The following is a 16074-nucleotide window of genomic DNA, read 5'->3' on the forward strand; positions in this document are numbered from 1 at the left end:
TTTTATATTCTTTTCCATTATGGTTTATCACAGGATATTGAATATAGTTCCCTGTACTATACAGTAGGACCTTTTTGTTTATGCATCCTATATATGCTAGTTTGCATCTGCTAATCCCAGACTCCCAGTCCTTCCCTCCCTCACCTCCCTCACCCTTGGCAACCACAAGTTTGTTCTCTCTGTCTGTGAGTCTGTTTCTGTTTTGTAGATAGGTTCGTTTGTGCCATATTTTAGATTCCATATATAAGTGATATCATATGGTATTTGTCTTTCTCTTTCTGATTTACTTCATTTAGTATGATAATCTCCAGTTGCATCCATGTTGTTGCAACTGGCATTGTTTTGTTCTTTTTTATGGCTGAGTAATATTCCATTGTATATATGTACCACATCTTCTTTATCCATTCCTCTGTTGGTGGACATGTAGGTTGCTTCCATGTCTTGGCTATTGTAAATAGTGCTGCAGTGAACATTGGGGTGCATGTATCTTTTTGAATTATGGTTTTCTGTGGGTATATGCCCAGGAATGGGATTGCTGGATCATATGGAGTTTCTATTTTTAGTTTCTTTTTTTTTTAATGTTTATTTATTCATTTATTTATTTGTCATCCATTTAATACATATTAGTGTATGTATGTCAATCCCAATCTCCCAATTCACCCCACCACAACCCGCATTCCCCCCGCCGCTTTCCCCCCTTGGTGTCCATATGTTTGTTCTCTACTTCTGTGTCTCAATTTCTGCTCTGCAAACCGGTTCATCTGTACCATTTTCTAGGTTCCACATATATGCGTTAATATACAATATTTGTTTTTCTCTTTCTGACTTACTTCACTCTCTTTGACAGTCTCTAGATGCATCCACGTCTCTACAAATGACCCAATTTCGTTCCTTTTTATGGCTGAGTAATATTCCATTGTATATATGTACCACATCTTCTTTATCCATTCCTCTGTTGGTGGACATTTAGGGTGCTTCCATGACCTGGCTATTGTAAACAGCGCTGCAATGAACATTGGGGTGCATGTGTCTTTCTGAATTCTGGTTTTCTCTGGGTATATGCCCAGTAGTGGGATTGCTGGGTCATATGGTAATTCTATTTTTAGTTTTTAAAGGAACCTCCATACTGTTCTCCATAGTGGCTGTATCAATTTACATTCCCACCAACAGTGCAAGAGGGTTCCCTTTTCTCCACACCCTCTCCAGCATTTGTTGTTTGTAGATGTTTTGACGATGGCCACTCTGACCGGTGTGAGGTGATACCTCATTGTAGTTTTGATTTGCATTTCTCTCATAGTTAGTGATGTTGAGTAGCTTTTCATGTGCTTCTTGGCCATCTGTATGTCTTCTATGGAGAAATGTCTATTTAGGTCTTCTGCCCATTTATGGATTGGGTTGTTTGTTTTTTTATTATTGAGCTGCATGAGCTGTTTATATATTTTGGAGATTAATCCTTTGTCTGATGATTCACTTGCAAATATTTTCTCCCATTCTGAGGGTTGTCTCTTCGTCTTATTTATGGTTTCCTTTGCTGTGCAAAAGCTTTTAAGTTTCGTTAGGTCCCATTTGTTTATTTTTGTCTTTATTTCCATTACTCTAGGAGGTGGATCAAAAAAGATCTTGCTGTGATTTATGTCAAAGAGTGTTCTTCCTATGTTTTCCTCTAAGAGTTTTATAGTGCCTGGTCTTACATTTATGTTTCTAATCCATTTTGAGTTTATTTTTGTGTATGGTGTTAGGGCGTGTTCTAATTTCATTCTTTTACATGTAGCTGTCCAGTTTTCCCAGCACCACTTTTTGAAGAGACTGTCTTTTCTCCATTGTATACCCTTGCCTCCTTTGTCATAGCTTAGTTGACCATAGGTGCGTGGGTTTATCTCTGGGCTTCTATCCTGTTCCATTGATCTATATTTCTGTTTTTGTGCCAGTACCATATTGTCTTGATTACTGTAGCTTTGTAGTATAGTCTGAAGCCAGGGAGTCTGATTCCTCCAGCTCCGTTTTTTCCTCTCTAGACTGCTTTGGGTATTCGGGATCTTTTGTGTCTCCATACAAATTTTAAGACTTTTTGTTCTAGTTCCATAAAAAATGCCATTGGTAATTTGATAGGGATTGAGTTGAATCTGTAGATTGCTTTGGGTAGTATAGTCATTTTCACCATATTGATTCTTCCAATCCAAGAACATGGTACATCTCTCCATCTGTTGGTATCATCTTTAATTTCTTTCATCAGTGTCTTATAGTTTTCTGCATACAGGTCTGTTGTCTCCCTAGGTAGCTTTACTCCTAGGTATTTTATTTTTTTTGTTGCAATGGTAAATGGGAGTGTTTTCATAATTTCTCTTTCAGATTTTTCATCATTAGTGCATAGAAATGCAAGAGATTTCTATGCATTAATTTTGTATCCTGAAACTTTACCAAATTCATTGATTAGCTCTAGTAGTTTTCTGGTGGCATCTTTAGGATTCTCTATGTATAGTATCATGTCATCTGCCAACAGTGATAGTTTTACTTCTTCTTTTCCAATTTGTATTCCTTGTATTTCTTTTTCTTCTCTGATTATCGTGGCTAGGACTCCCAAAACTATGTTGAATAATAGTGGTGAGAGTGGTCCTTCTGTTGTTCCTGATTTTAGAGGAAATGCTTTCAGTTTTTCACCATTGAGAATGATGTTTGCTTTGGGTTTGTCATATATGGCCTTTATTATGTTGAAGTAGGTTACCCCTATGCCCACTTTCTGGAGAGTTTTTATAATAACTGGGTGTTGAATTTTGTCAAAAGCTTTTTATGTGTCTATTGAGATGATCATATGGTTTTTATTCTTCAATTTTTTAATGTGGTGTATCACATTGAGTGATTTGCGTATATTGAAGAATCCTTGCATCTCTGGGATAAATCCCACTTGATCATGGTGTATGAGCCTTTTACTGTGTTGTTGGATTCTGTTTGCTAGTATTTTGTTGAGGATTTTTGCGTCCATATTCATCAGTGATATTGTTCTGTAATTATCTTTTTTTGTAGTATTTTTGTCTGCTTTTTGTATCAGGGTGATGGTGGCCTCATAGAATGAGTTTGGGAGTGTTCCTTCCTCTGCAGTTTTTTGGAAGAGTTTGAGAAGGATAGGTGTTAGCTCTTCTCTAAGTGTTTGATAGAATTCACTTGTGAAGCCATCTGGTCCTAGAATTCACCTGTGAAGCCACCTGGTCCTAGACTTTTGTTTGTTGGAAGATTTTTTTTTAAAAAATTATTATTTATTTATTTTTGGCTGTATTGGGTCTTCCTTTCTGTGCGAGGGCTTTCTCCAGTTGCGGCAAGTGGGGGCCACTCTTCATCGCGGTGCGTGGGCCTCTTAGTATCGTGGCCTGTCTTGTTGCGGAGCACAGGCTCCAGACGCGCAGGCTCAGTAGTTGTGGCTCACGGGCCTAGTTGCTCCGCGGCATGTGGGATCTTCCCAGACCAGGGCTCGAACCCGTGTCCCCTGCATCGGCAGGCAGATTCTCAACCACTGTGCCACCAAGGAAGCCCTGTTGGAAGATTTTTAATCACAGTTTCAATTTCATTCCTTGTGATTGGTCTGTTCATGTTTTCTGTTTCTTCCTGGTTCAGTCTTGGAAGAGTATACCTTTCTAAGAATTTGTCCATTTCTTCCAGGTTGTCCATTTTATTGGCATAGAGTTGCTTGTAATAGTCTCTTAGGATGCTTTGTATTTATGCAGTGTCTGCTGTAACTTCTCCTTTTTCATTTCTAATTTTATTGATTTGAGTCCTCTCCCTCTTTTTCTTGATGAGTCTGGCTAATGGTTTATCAATTTTGTTTATCTTCTCAAAGAACCAACTTTTAGTTTTATTAATCTTTGCTATTGTTTTCCTTGTTTCTGTTTCATTTATTTCTGCTCTGATCTTTATGATTTCTTTCTTTTTGCTAACTTTGGGTTTTGTTTGTTCTTGTTTCTCTAGTTCCTTTAGGTGTAAGGTTAGATTGTTTATTTGAGATTTTTCTTGTTTCTTGAGGTAGGCTTGTATAGCTATAAACTTCCCTCTTAGAACTGCTTTTGCTGCATCCCATAGGTTTTGGATCATCGTGTTTTCATTGTCATTTGTCTCTAGGTATTTTTTGATTTCCTCTTTGATTTCTTCAGTGATCTCTTGGTTATTTAGTAACGTATTGTTTAGCTTACATGTGTTTGTGTTTTTTACGTTTTTTTCCCTGTAATTCATTTCTAATCTCAGCGTTGTGGTCAGAAAAGATGCTTGATATGATTTTAGTTTTCTTAAATTTACTGTGGCTTGATTTTTGACCCATGATATGATCCATCTTGGAGAATGTTCCGTGCGCACTTGAGAAGAAAGTGTAACCTGCTGTTTTTGGATGGAATGTCCTATAAATATCAAATCGATCTGGTCTATTGTGTCTTTTAAAACTTGTGTTTCCTTATGTATTTTCTGTTTGGATGATATGTCCATTGGTGTAAGTGAGGTGTTAAAGTCCCCCACTATTATTGTGTTACTGTCGATTTCCTCTCTTATAGCTGTTAGCAGTTGCCTTATGTATTGAGGTGCTCCTATGTTGGGTGCATATACATTTATAATTGTTATGTCTTCTTGGATTGATCCCTTGATCATTACGTAGTGTCCTTCCTTGTCTCTTGTAACATTCTTTATTTTAAAGTGTATTTTATCTGATATGAGTATAGCTACTCCAGCTTTCTTTTGATTTCCATTTGCATGGAATATCTTTTTCCATCCCCTCACTTTCAGTCTGTATGTTTCCCTAGGTCTGAAGTGGGTCTCTTGTAGATAACATGTATATGGGTCTTGTTTTTGTATCCATTCAGCAATCCTGTGTCTTTTGGTTGGAACATTTAATCCATTCACATTTAAGGTAATTACCGATATGTATGTTCCTGTGACCATTTTCTTAATTGTTTTGGGTTTGTTTTTGTAGGTCCTTTTCTTCTCTTGTGTTTCCCACTTAGAGAAGTTCCTTTAGCATTTGTTGTAGAGCTGGTTTGGTGGTGCTGAATTGTCTTAGCTTTTCCTTGTCTGTAAAGCTTTTGATTTCTCTATTGAATCTGAATGAGATCCTTGCTGGGTAGAGTAATCTTGGTTGTAGGTTCTTCCCTTTCATCACTTTATCATGCCACTCTCTTCTGGCTTGTAGAGTTTCTGTTGAGAAATCAGCTGTTAACCTTATGGGAGTTCCCTTGTATGTTATTTGTCGTTTTTCACTTGCTGCTTTCAATAATTTTTCTTTGTCTTTAATTTTTGCCAGTTTGATTACTATGTGTCTCGGTGTGTTTCTCCTCGGTTTATCCTGTATGGGACTCTCTGCGCTTGCTGGACTTGGGTGGCTATTTCCTTTCCCATGTTAGGGAAGTTTTTGACTATAATCTCTTCAGATATTTTCTCGGGCCCTTTCTCTCTCTCTACTCCTTCTGGGCTCCCTATAATGCGAATGTTGTTGCGTTTAATGTTGTCCCAGAGGTCTCTTAGGCTGTCTTCATTTCTTTTCATTCTTTTTTCTTTATTCTTTTCCTCAGCAGTAAATTCCACCATTCTGTCTTCCAGGTCACTTATCCGTTCTTCTGCCTCAGTTGTACTGCTATTGATTCCTTCCAGTGTATTTTTCATTTCAGTTATTGTATTGTTAATCTCTGTTTGTTTGTTCTTTAATTCTTCTAGGTCTTTGTTAAACATTTGTTGCATCTTCTCTATCTTTGCCTCCATTCTTTTTCCAAGGTCCTGGATCATCTTCACTATCATTATTCTGAATTCTTTTTCTGGAAGATTGCCTATCTCCATTTAATTTAGTTGTTTTTCTGGGGTTTTATCTTGTTTCTTCATCTGGTACATAGCCCTCTGCCTTTTCATCTTGTCTGTCTTTCTGTGAATGTGGTTTTTGTTCCACAGGCTGCAGGATTGTAGTTCTTCTTGCTTCTGTTGTCTGCCCTCTGGTGGATGAGGCTCTCTATGAGGCATGTGGAAGTTTCCTCTATTTTTACATCTTTAAGGAACCTGTATATTGTTCTCCACAGTGGCTGTATCAATTTACATTCCCACCAACGTGTAAGAGCGTTCCCTTTTCTCTGTACCCTCTCCAGCATTTGTTATTTGTAGACTTTTTAATGATGGCCATTCTGACTGGTGTGAGGTGGTACCTCATTATAGTTTTGATTTCCATTTCTCTGATAATTAGTGATGTTGAGCATCTTTTCACGTGCCCAATGGCCATCTGTATGTCTTCTTTGGAGAAATGTCTATTAAGGTCTTTTTGCCCATTTTTCGATTGGGTTGTTTGTTCTTTTTGTTGTTGAGTTTTATGAGCTGTTTGTATATTTTGGAGATTAAGCCCTTGTCCGTCGCATCATTTGCAAATATTTTCTCCCATTCTGTAGGTTGTCTTTTCATTTATTTTTCATGGTTTCCTTTGCTGTGCAAAAGCTTGTAAGTTTGATTAGGTCCCATTTGTTTATTTTTGTTTTAATTTTTATTGCCTTGGGAGACTGACCTAAGAAAACATTGGTACAATTTATGTCAGAGAATGTTTTGCCTGTGCTCTCTTCTAGGAGTTTTATGGTGTCAGGTCTTATGTTTAAATCTTTAAGCCATTTTGAGTTTATTTTTTGCATGGTGTGAGGTTTATTTTGGTTTATTTTATTTTTGGTTTATTTTGGTTTATTTTGTGCATGTTCTGACTTCATTGATTTACATGCAGCTGGTCAACTTTCCCAGCAGCACTTGCTGAAGAGAGTGTCTTTTTCCCATTTTATATTCTTGCCTCCTTTGTCGAAGATTAATTGGCCATAGGTGTGTGGGTTTATTTCTGGGCTCTCTATTCTGTTCCATTGATCCATATGTCTGTTTTTGTACCAGTACCACACTATTTTGATTACTCTAGCTTTGTAGTATTGTCTGAAGTCTGGAAGAGTTATGCCTCCTGCTTTGTTCATTTTTTTCCTCAGGATTGCTTTGGCAATTCTGGGTCTTTTATGGTTCCATATAAATTTTTGGATTATTTGTTCTAGTTCTGTGAAAAATGTCTTGAGTATTTGATAGGGATCACATTAAATCTGTAGATTGCTTTGGGTAGCATTGCCATTTTAACAGTATTAATTCTTCCAATCCAAGAGCATCGGATATCTTTCCATTTCTTTGAATCCTCTTTAATTTCCTTTATTAATGTTTTATAGTTCTCAAATATAAGTCTTTCACCTCCTTGGTCAGGTGTATTCGTAGGTGTGGAAAGTCATATCTTTGAGAAATGAAAAGAGTGGGCATGTCTCTTTTTTTTCGTTGTGTTTGATTATTTGTATGTTGACAGTTTTTTTTTTTTAATATGTTACTTTTTTTAATATTTTATCCTCTTAGATCTGCTATTACCGTAAACTAGCAGCTGAATAGTAATAGTGAAGTGGCCATCAGAAGACTTGATTATAATAAATTGCTCATAAAAGTAGCTTTTTAAAATTTATATTTAACTGATTTCCATTTGTTTCTAAAGGGACTTATTTTGTGATCATTTTTGGTAGGAAATACAATAGCTAGATTTGAATAAATTTTATAGTTTTATTTTCCAGTAGCTACTCTTAATCTTATGAAGAAGACAATTCTTTTGTGTATGTCTGAGTTAAGTGGTTGATTTCAAATCATTCTTATGAATTATGATGATAATAATTAGATAAAAGAGTGCTTTTCACTTGACTTTTAAGGATACTAGGTAAAACTTATTCAGAAGTATATAAAGTAAATTAGCACTGGAAAGGATTTAGAGGACCTAATGACCGCATGCTTTGTTGTTTATTATGGGCCTTAGCTAGGCCAAGCCACAACATTGATTTTTTTTTTTTTTTTTAAGATGGGCCAGAGGGCTCATTTTAAGGTTGCTTTTCTTTGGTTTATCGCTGAACTGGCAAGAAAGCAGTTTATAGCTAGTGCCAGGGCTGGTATTCAGACTCTCTTCTTCGATCCTTCTGATCTGCCGAAGTGCTTCTTCAATGTCTATTTTTTGGTTTACTTGCATTTCTTTGTGAAAGACAAATGGGTTTACCTAACAGGCATTAGGACTATTACTTGGAATTTTAATCTCTAGGAGGGTAGATCTGTTATGTCCTGGAAAGAGCACTTTGTTTGGAATCACAGAGTTGTGAGATCCATTCCTGTCTGTTACTGATTAATGTGATTAGTATTAGTATGCTAATATATGCTCTTGGTCCTTGGTTATCTCATTCTACCAGGCAAGATTGTCTTGTTGATTGAATGAAATAAAGTATTTAATTTCTTAGCACAGTGAGAGAGAGTTAACCTTCACTGTGAGGCCTTATTTGTTTTCCTAAATTCAGAACTTGTCATTGGCATTAACCGAGGCAGATGGACTACAAACGTTGCAGTAACATTTCCCAACTGTGTTTCAAATTTTAGTAGGTGTTGCACTAAATAAATCAAATAATAATAAATAAACAACCTGTGATAAAAATAAAAAGTTGAGTGGATAAATTACCTTGGGGAATACTATATATTTTCCTTTTGGAGATTTACTAGGCATAATAATGTGTTACAGGCCTTGAGAAATTATGCTGTAAAAAAAAAAATTTTTTTTTAAAACAAAGGTAAACTGAGTTGACCATTAAGCCTCTTTGAGAGCACTGATTATTAAAGAATATCCGTATTCCGTGGCAGCATGGCTTGTGAAGCACAGCTTTAGCATAATAATTTTCAGGATGACTTGGTGATATAATTCTCTATAGCAAAAGGCTCTTCAAGATATGTATAGTACTTACTGAGCCAGTGGTAGCTAACGCTTGCAATGGAAATTTATGAACTTTAAATGAAAACAATCACTGCTTTAAATTCTAACTTTTGTGAAATTATAGGCTGAATTCTATGACAAAATATTGAAATTCTCCCAGAAAAAAATTACTAAATGCTAGCAATCTATATCAGGGTGAAATTACAGTATTTTTGTCTTGGAATTGATATTACTTGTTGAGATAATTGCTAATATAGTTTTAAGAGTTATAGAAATCTGGGTCTGAGGGCTCAGTTTTGTTCATTTTCAGTATGATCATATTTTTCTTCAGATTCTGATTTGATATTCTTATTTTTTGTCAGTTTGGCAGTCCCGCTGAAGAGAATTATTTAGTTAGAGTTAATACTAAAGGATATTTGGGCTTAACTCATGTTATCCTAATACATTTGTGTTTTTGGTTTTCATTTCAGAGGACACATTGTTAACTCATTTAAGTGAGATTACACACGTGGGAATACCAAACCCTTATAGTGGGATACCAAGTGGTTGAACTTGGTAATGTATTTGGCAAGTGATTATATTTTTATAATGTGATGTAGGGATCAGACCCAGTGTTTTCACTACTGTGCTTCAGTACCTAGCAGCAGAGTAGGCACTGATATTTGTTGAATGACTAAGAGAAAGAATAAATAAAACCTAATAGTGAAGGGTGTTCTGGAAGTAAGTAAACTTAGTTATTGCTAAAAATACTGCAGACGAATGGACGGATGCAGTAGAGTACCACAGAAAGAGCACTGAACCAGGAGTCAGACTCTCCGAGTTCTCATTCCAATCTGAAGGTGAATAGCCATGTGACCTTGCACAAGTTTCTGGATCTCTTCCTTGTTGGGTAAAACGGGGACTCATAATAAGCACTTCTGCCTAATTCATAGGTTGCTGAGAGAGTAACATGAAACACTGATATATCAATAAAATGCTTTGCAAATGTAAATGTACAAAGTCAAGGTCCCCCCCCCCCCCACATGCCTAGCACAGTGCCTTGAACAGTATTAGCATGGATATGGACTTTCTCTCTTAATACTAAAAAGGAGGCTAAGAAGCAGAGTTAGGACTGATTCTTGGAGTGATTACAGAGTGTTGAGGGTAGAAGGAGGAAGAAGAACCTACAGAAGAGAAGCAAAAAAACCGAAGAGGAAAGAGGAGAATCAGGCCCTCTACTTTCCAGACATGATTTTCACTAAGCTTTGTTTATGCTGTTTGGGAAAAGGATAATTAATGCTCAGGAAATAGCTTTTGACTTAGTTTTCTGAACTCTGCCTAAGTAAATTTCCCCCCCTTCATATGAGAAGTATGTGAGGGTGAAGAGAAGTTCCTTTTGGGAGCTTAAAATTAAAGACCTTTGGGACTTCCCTGGTGGTCCAGTGGTTAAGAATCCCCCTTCCAGTGCAGGGGATGCGAGTTCGATCCCTGGTCGGGGAACTAAGATCCCACATGCCGCGGGGCAACTAAGCCCGCATGCTGCAACTACTGAGCATGCGAGCCACGACTAGATAGCGCATGTGCCGCAGTTACAGAGCCCACGTGCTCTGGAGCCCATGCGCCACACTGCTGAGCCGGCGTGCCACAACTAGAGAAAAGCCCCCGCGCTGCAATGAAGAGCCTGCATGCCACAGTGAAAGATCCCGTATGTTGCGACAAAGATCCCATGTGCTGCAGCTAAGACCCAGCACAGCCAAAAATAAAGTAAATAAGTAAATAAATATTAAAAAAAAAAGACCTTCACTTAGGTAGTTTGAGTACTTAGGCTTTGATTTTCTGTAATAACCATGAGTAACTTACTATGAAAACATTGGAGGTCTTAAGTCACTAAACTGTTCTTGTTTGCTTCTGGGATGCCACTGTGGTCTGGACAAGGAGAATTCAGCAAGCATTCAGTATCATGGGAAGCGTCTAGGATGAAGCACTTCTTACTCTGTTGCTTAGCACGCTACAGTCTTGCGCACCACCAGACTGTGAGCTCTGGGAGGTGTGAAGGCGGGGACTTTCTTTTGCTCTCCATTGTAGCCCCAGCACACAGCAGAAGTATGTGAGCCAGTAAGAGTGTGGATGAGGAATCATAATCAGATTGGTTATTTCTGATGAAATGGTTTTAAAATTGTGGATATCGTTAGGGGATTACTAATGTATTTTTGCTTATTGCAGTACACATATATTTGATTTCTGGAATGGCTTACCTGAGGAAAATCTAAAATGTGATACTTCTGATACATACACCAAACCAGGAAATAATTTCTTTTGTCACAAAAAGATCATTTGCATGTGTAAAAAAAGATTATTTAAAATAGCAAGGTACTTTAGTATGTTTATAAAATGATTGAGTTGTAAATTCAGGAAATTAGTAAATTTTCAGAAGGGTACATCTTAGAATGTAAGGAACACCTGAATAAATCTTATTGCCAGTGATCATATGTTGATTATTTTTGGTGGGTGGATATTAGTGGATTGATTATCTCTAACTTTCTTCTCGTTACCACATTTTACAAAAATATAAGAAAAAATTATCGGAGGCAAAATTAAATCATTTAATTATGTGAAACACCATACTTTTGGAAAGGTGTGTGTGTTTCCAGAAACTTTTGGAAAGTTTTTTCGGCGAGGGTTGGAATTTGAAAGTAATAGCTAAAATCCAGTATTTGAATAATATATGGTTGTTAGTTACCTTTCTAACCTCTTACTCTAAATCTCTGTTGTTTAATATGGTAGCCATTAGCCATATGTGGCTACTTTTATTTAAATGTAATTTAAATGAAATAAAATTAAAAATTAAGTTCTTCAGTTGCAGTAGCCATATTTCAAGTGCTCAGGAGCCACACAGAAGCATGTGGCCAGAGGCTACTGTGCTGAACAGTGTAGATAGGGAACATTTCCTTCCATCACCAGACAAAGTACTATTGGACAGCACTGTTGTAAATTAACGAAAATTGTTAAGAGATTTCACCAAATTTTATATCCTGAAAATTGGAGAATAGAGTGGAAAGAAATTGAAAACCTTTCTGTTGGCACTCTTTTTTTTAATTTAATTTATTTATTTATAAATTTATTTATTTACTTTTGGCTGTGTTGGGTCTTCATTGCTGTGCATGGGGTTTCTCTAGTTGCAGCGAGCGGGGGCTACTCTTTGTTGCAGTGCGTGGCTTCTCTTGTTGTGGAGCACGGGCTCTAGGCATGTGGGCTTCAGTAGTTGTGGCATGCAGGCTCAGTAGTTGCAGCACACGGGCTCTAGAGTGCAGGCTCAGTAGTTGTGGCGCATGGGCTTAGTTGTTCCGTGGCATGTGGGATCTTCCCGGTGTTCGAACCCGTGTCCCCTGCATTGGCAGGCAGATTCTTAACCGCTCTGCCACTAGGGAGGTCCCTCTGTTGGCATTCTTGTGTTAAATTCTGTAGTAAGAGAGAGAGGGAGATGACTTTTTAATTATGGAGTTCTTGCTCTGTTCTTATTTGATGTCAATTACAGCCAGGTCAGGCAGGGAGTATTATCCCCATTTTATAAAGGAGATCAAACCTAGGGAGTATTACCCTCATTTTACAGAGGAGATCAAACCTGTAAGTGAAGCAACTATAATTTGAACCCAGGTTTGTCTGACTTTAAATAGTATACTTTTTGTTTTTGTTTTGGACCTCAGGAGTAGTGTTGAGTTGATTGTAATCTCCCAGTTCATTGTCACCAGTCATCAAGGACTTTTCTTCCTCTCATCCACAGGCAATCATTTTAATATGTTTGATGTATCTTTTTGTTTGTTTCTGCGAAATACGTGTTATAGCATCAAAGTCATGATTTGTACATTTGCATAGAGGGTACTGTGTATCTAATGTGAGATTTTCCCACTCTACAATGCTGTTGGATGATTTAAGCACCCAGCCTTCTTCTTTTTTGTAAATTTTGTGAGGAATTCTTTGTAAATGGTGTTAGACTTTTTGGCTTTTGTCATTAGAGAAGTCTGAAAGAATCCACCGCCTCACCCCCCCACCCCCCTTGCTCAGGGAATATTGATAGGATTATTTGTCCCCGAATGATGTATATAATTTTTAAAATTTAATCCTTGAATATTTACTGAATATTTACCACAAGTCAATTACTGGCCAGGGGAGTATAGCAGTGAACAAAACAGACAAAAGTCCTTGCCCACACACAGGTTACAAAATAGATAACAAGTAAAATACATGGCATAATATTTTGAAAACCATAAATCAGGGGAAAAGGATAGAGAATGCCAGGTGTGAGTAGAGCTGTATTTTAAATAGGAAGGACAGAAAAGTCCTCGCTGAGAAATTGACATTTGGGTAAAGATTTGAAAGAGATGAAGGAACAACCCATGAAAATACTGAGGGGAAAAGCATTTCAGGCAAAGGGAACAGTGAGCATGGTAGCCTTCAGGTAGGGGTGGGGATACACTTGATAAATTTGACCTCCTGGAAAAGAGATCTGTGTGGTTGGAAAGATGGGGTGGGGGTCCAAGAGGTAATGGGGATAGGTCCTGGGGCCTTGCAGGATAGTAAGGGATGATGCCAGGTGCCAGTCACACCTTAAAGGCCCATATACAGTCAGTCTTATGAATTTAAATTTGAATTTAACTGTAAAATGCAGCTTGCAAGCGACCCTAAAGCTCCTTCCATTTCAGCTTGTCCAGCGTTCCTTCTCTTGTGTCTGGAATCCTCTCCTCCCCCTCGTCCTTCATCTTTGATGTTTTCCCTTTTCTGTCTGATTTATTTGCACCTCCATCCCTGTTCCTATCTCAGTCTGTACTTACAGAATGGCCATCGTATCATGTTTACTGTTTTATGCCTTCAACCAGGAGCTCCTTAAGGATGAGGATGAAGTATATAATTTTTTATGGGTTACTTTTGTTTTCTTCTTCACCATTAGGAGGTCAGTGATTACTTCTAACAGATAGTGGTGTATGGGAGCATTGTGGTTGCTGTTTTTTTTTTTTTAACTTGAAATTTTTATTGAGCTAATTGTAGATTCACATACAGTTGTAAGAAATAATACAGAAAAAAAGAAAAAAAACAAACAAACAAAAAAAATAAAACAGTGCTATCCTTTTGTATACTTTGTCCAGGTGCAGTTGCTTTTTATGCTTCTGATTTATATGTAGGCTGGAAAGGGGGATAGACAAGCTGTTAGAATTATGTCAAGTAAGAGGGAAAACATGAGGCATTCTCTTGTGAATGTAATAGTACATGAACTTTAGCGTGTGGACTTTATTTTAGTTGGCTTTTTGCTTAATTTTTTAGTGTGTGTTTCAGATGCTGAAGTTATTATATAACTGAGTTCTGTGTAAGTGATATAATATAGTATTTCTTTTTCTTTAAGCAAATTGAATTTTTCATACAAATGCTGTTGAAAGTAATGCAATGATTTATGTGTATGCTTTGTTTTAGGTTGTTTCACGAAGAAATCCAGAGGATGTCCAGGAGGTAACATGTTTATCCATATGAAAATTTTATTTTATGTATTTGACAAAAATTTAATTAAATGCTTTATTGAGGAAACAATTATTTGTATGTCAGTTTTGTATTTGTATGTTTGTCTGGAGATTGTCTGCAATTCATTAAACAATAGCTGAAGTATCTTATTTCAGACCTATTAAGTACATGTTAAGTTTCAGTAGGTGTTAAGTTATATAAATAAGAATTTCAGGAATTATAGTGCTGTTTAATAATGTGATAATTTTTCTGATAACTACCACTCATAAGATTTCAGTATCAGTTAAGGGCTCCTCTTTACCTATTTCAAAATCATGATGGCTGTTTGGTTAAAAAAAAAAAAAAGTATTTGGTAACTAGTATTAATTTTAAAGATCATAATAATAAATTATGTGTTTCTGTCTACTTTCATTTTTATACTGAGTTGGCATGTTGACATGTTGGAAAACTGCTTTGGGTGTAGATGTTTCTTTTTAAAATTTTGTAGTTCTTTTACAGACTATTTCCCTCTTTCTAAAATAACAGCTTGTTATATTTTTGCTTAAAACTGTGGAATTCTCTATTTGTAATTACTTTATCCTTGTTATATACCTTTAGGAATCCTAACTGTGAGGAGTTAGCTTTTTTTTAACATTTAAAAATTTATTTTCATTTTGGTCCTTGCTTATTTACAGTAGGATTAGAAGAGCATATATCTATATCTATATATATATTTTTCTTCCTACTAAAGTGTTTAAAACAGATGTTGTAAATTGGCAGTCTTGATTCTGCAAGTTATTTTTTTAAATTGCATTTTAATGTCTTCAGGTGGGCTGTATACTATCTATTTAGCCACAAGCCCCACTACTCCTTACTGTACATACCTGGCTTGATTCATAGATTTAAGTTGATTGTTTGCTACCAGTTGGTTTGAATTTGTGACACATGTTTAGATAATATTTTAACTTTTATATATTACCATTTCTTGCTATATCTGATCTGATACTTGTTTTTGTCCTGTTGTTAAAAAGAGTTCAATAAAAGACACATTTTAAAACGATTTCATACTTTTTCCTTAGGGGTTTTAAGATATCTCATCCCACCCCCCACCAATAGCCAGGAAGAGAACATTGTAATATTGTTATTTAGGAAGAAAAGGCTATATCTATATCTATGTCTAGATCTGTATCTATATGTCTCTTTCCTTTCAAAATGGCAGTGAAAATAACTTGTACCTTTGATTGATAAAGTACTCTTTCTACTTAAGTGTCAGTTGATTAGTATGAACTATTCCTTAGAATTCTATTAATTATGTTGAATTAATAGTCAATACCAGGCTATTCTGCTTTTGAAAATTTACAACTCTGTTAGAATTGAAAATGGGTTGTGTTTCCGTTGAATACATTGTCTGATTGCTGTGCTGTAGTTTGTAGCTTGATGTTCCCCTTTTCCAGGGAGAATCCTGAACCAACCTATCCATGAACATACTCTCTGCCATTTCCTTAATCCTTTTTTGGGGAAATCTCTTTTATAATAACAACTGTTGGTGAACCATTCATCAGAAAACTCTTGTAAGTGTCCTTTAGTTAGATGATTGCATGGTCCTTTGTTAGAAATGGTATAAAATTTTAAAAAGAATGTCTTCTGTCTAGCTTGCTTCTTGAAGTATAGAATAACCTTGAAGTTATGGCAACATTTTTTAGTTTCCCACGTATTTCATTTAAACATTGGAATTCTTATTTAGGAGAGGAATTTTACCACCTAGAATTTGTTTCTGTTTCCTTTCTTTTCACTTTCTTTCTCTGTTAACAGATTCATTTAGTTATTGCTTAGAATTTAGTCATGCTTCACAAGTGCTATTG

At 36.4% G+C, this 16074-nt stretch overlaps 1 protein-coding gene across 6 annotated transcripts in view; it reads left to right on the forward strand.

The window, feature by feature from the left end:
- Positions 1-16074, forward strand: part of RPS6KC1 (ribosomal protein S6 kinase C1) — a 229085-nt gene that overhangs the window by 12799 nt on the left and 200212 nt on the right. For 5 of the 6 annotated variants that reach the window (XM_082471434.1, XM_082471433.1, XM_082471439.1 and 2 more), the window contains exon 2: positions 14189-14224. In XM_082471434.1, the coding sequence (XP_082327560.1) occupies positions 14189-14224 (36 nt within the window). Of the gene's footprint in view, positions 1-14188; positions 14225-16074 lie in introns of those variants that run through there. The other variant, XM_082471437.1, reaches the window with a different exon arrangement.

The sequence above is a fragment of the Balaenoptera physalus genome, assembly GCF_965194825.1.
Source record: "Balaenoptera physalus genome assembly, chromosome: 1".
Classification (NCBI taxonomy): domain Eukaryota; kingdom Metazoa; phylum Chordata; class Mammalia; order Artiodactyla; family Balaenopteridae; genus Balaenoptera; species Balaenoptera physalus.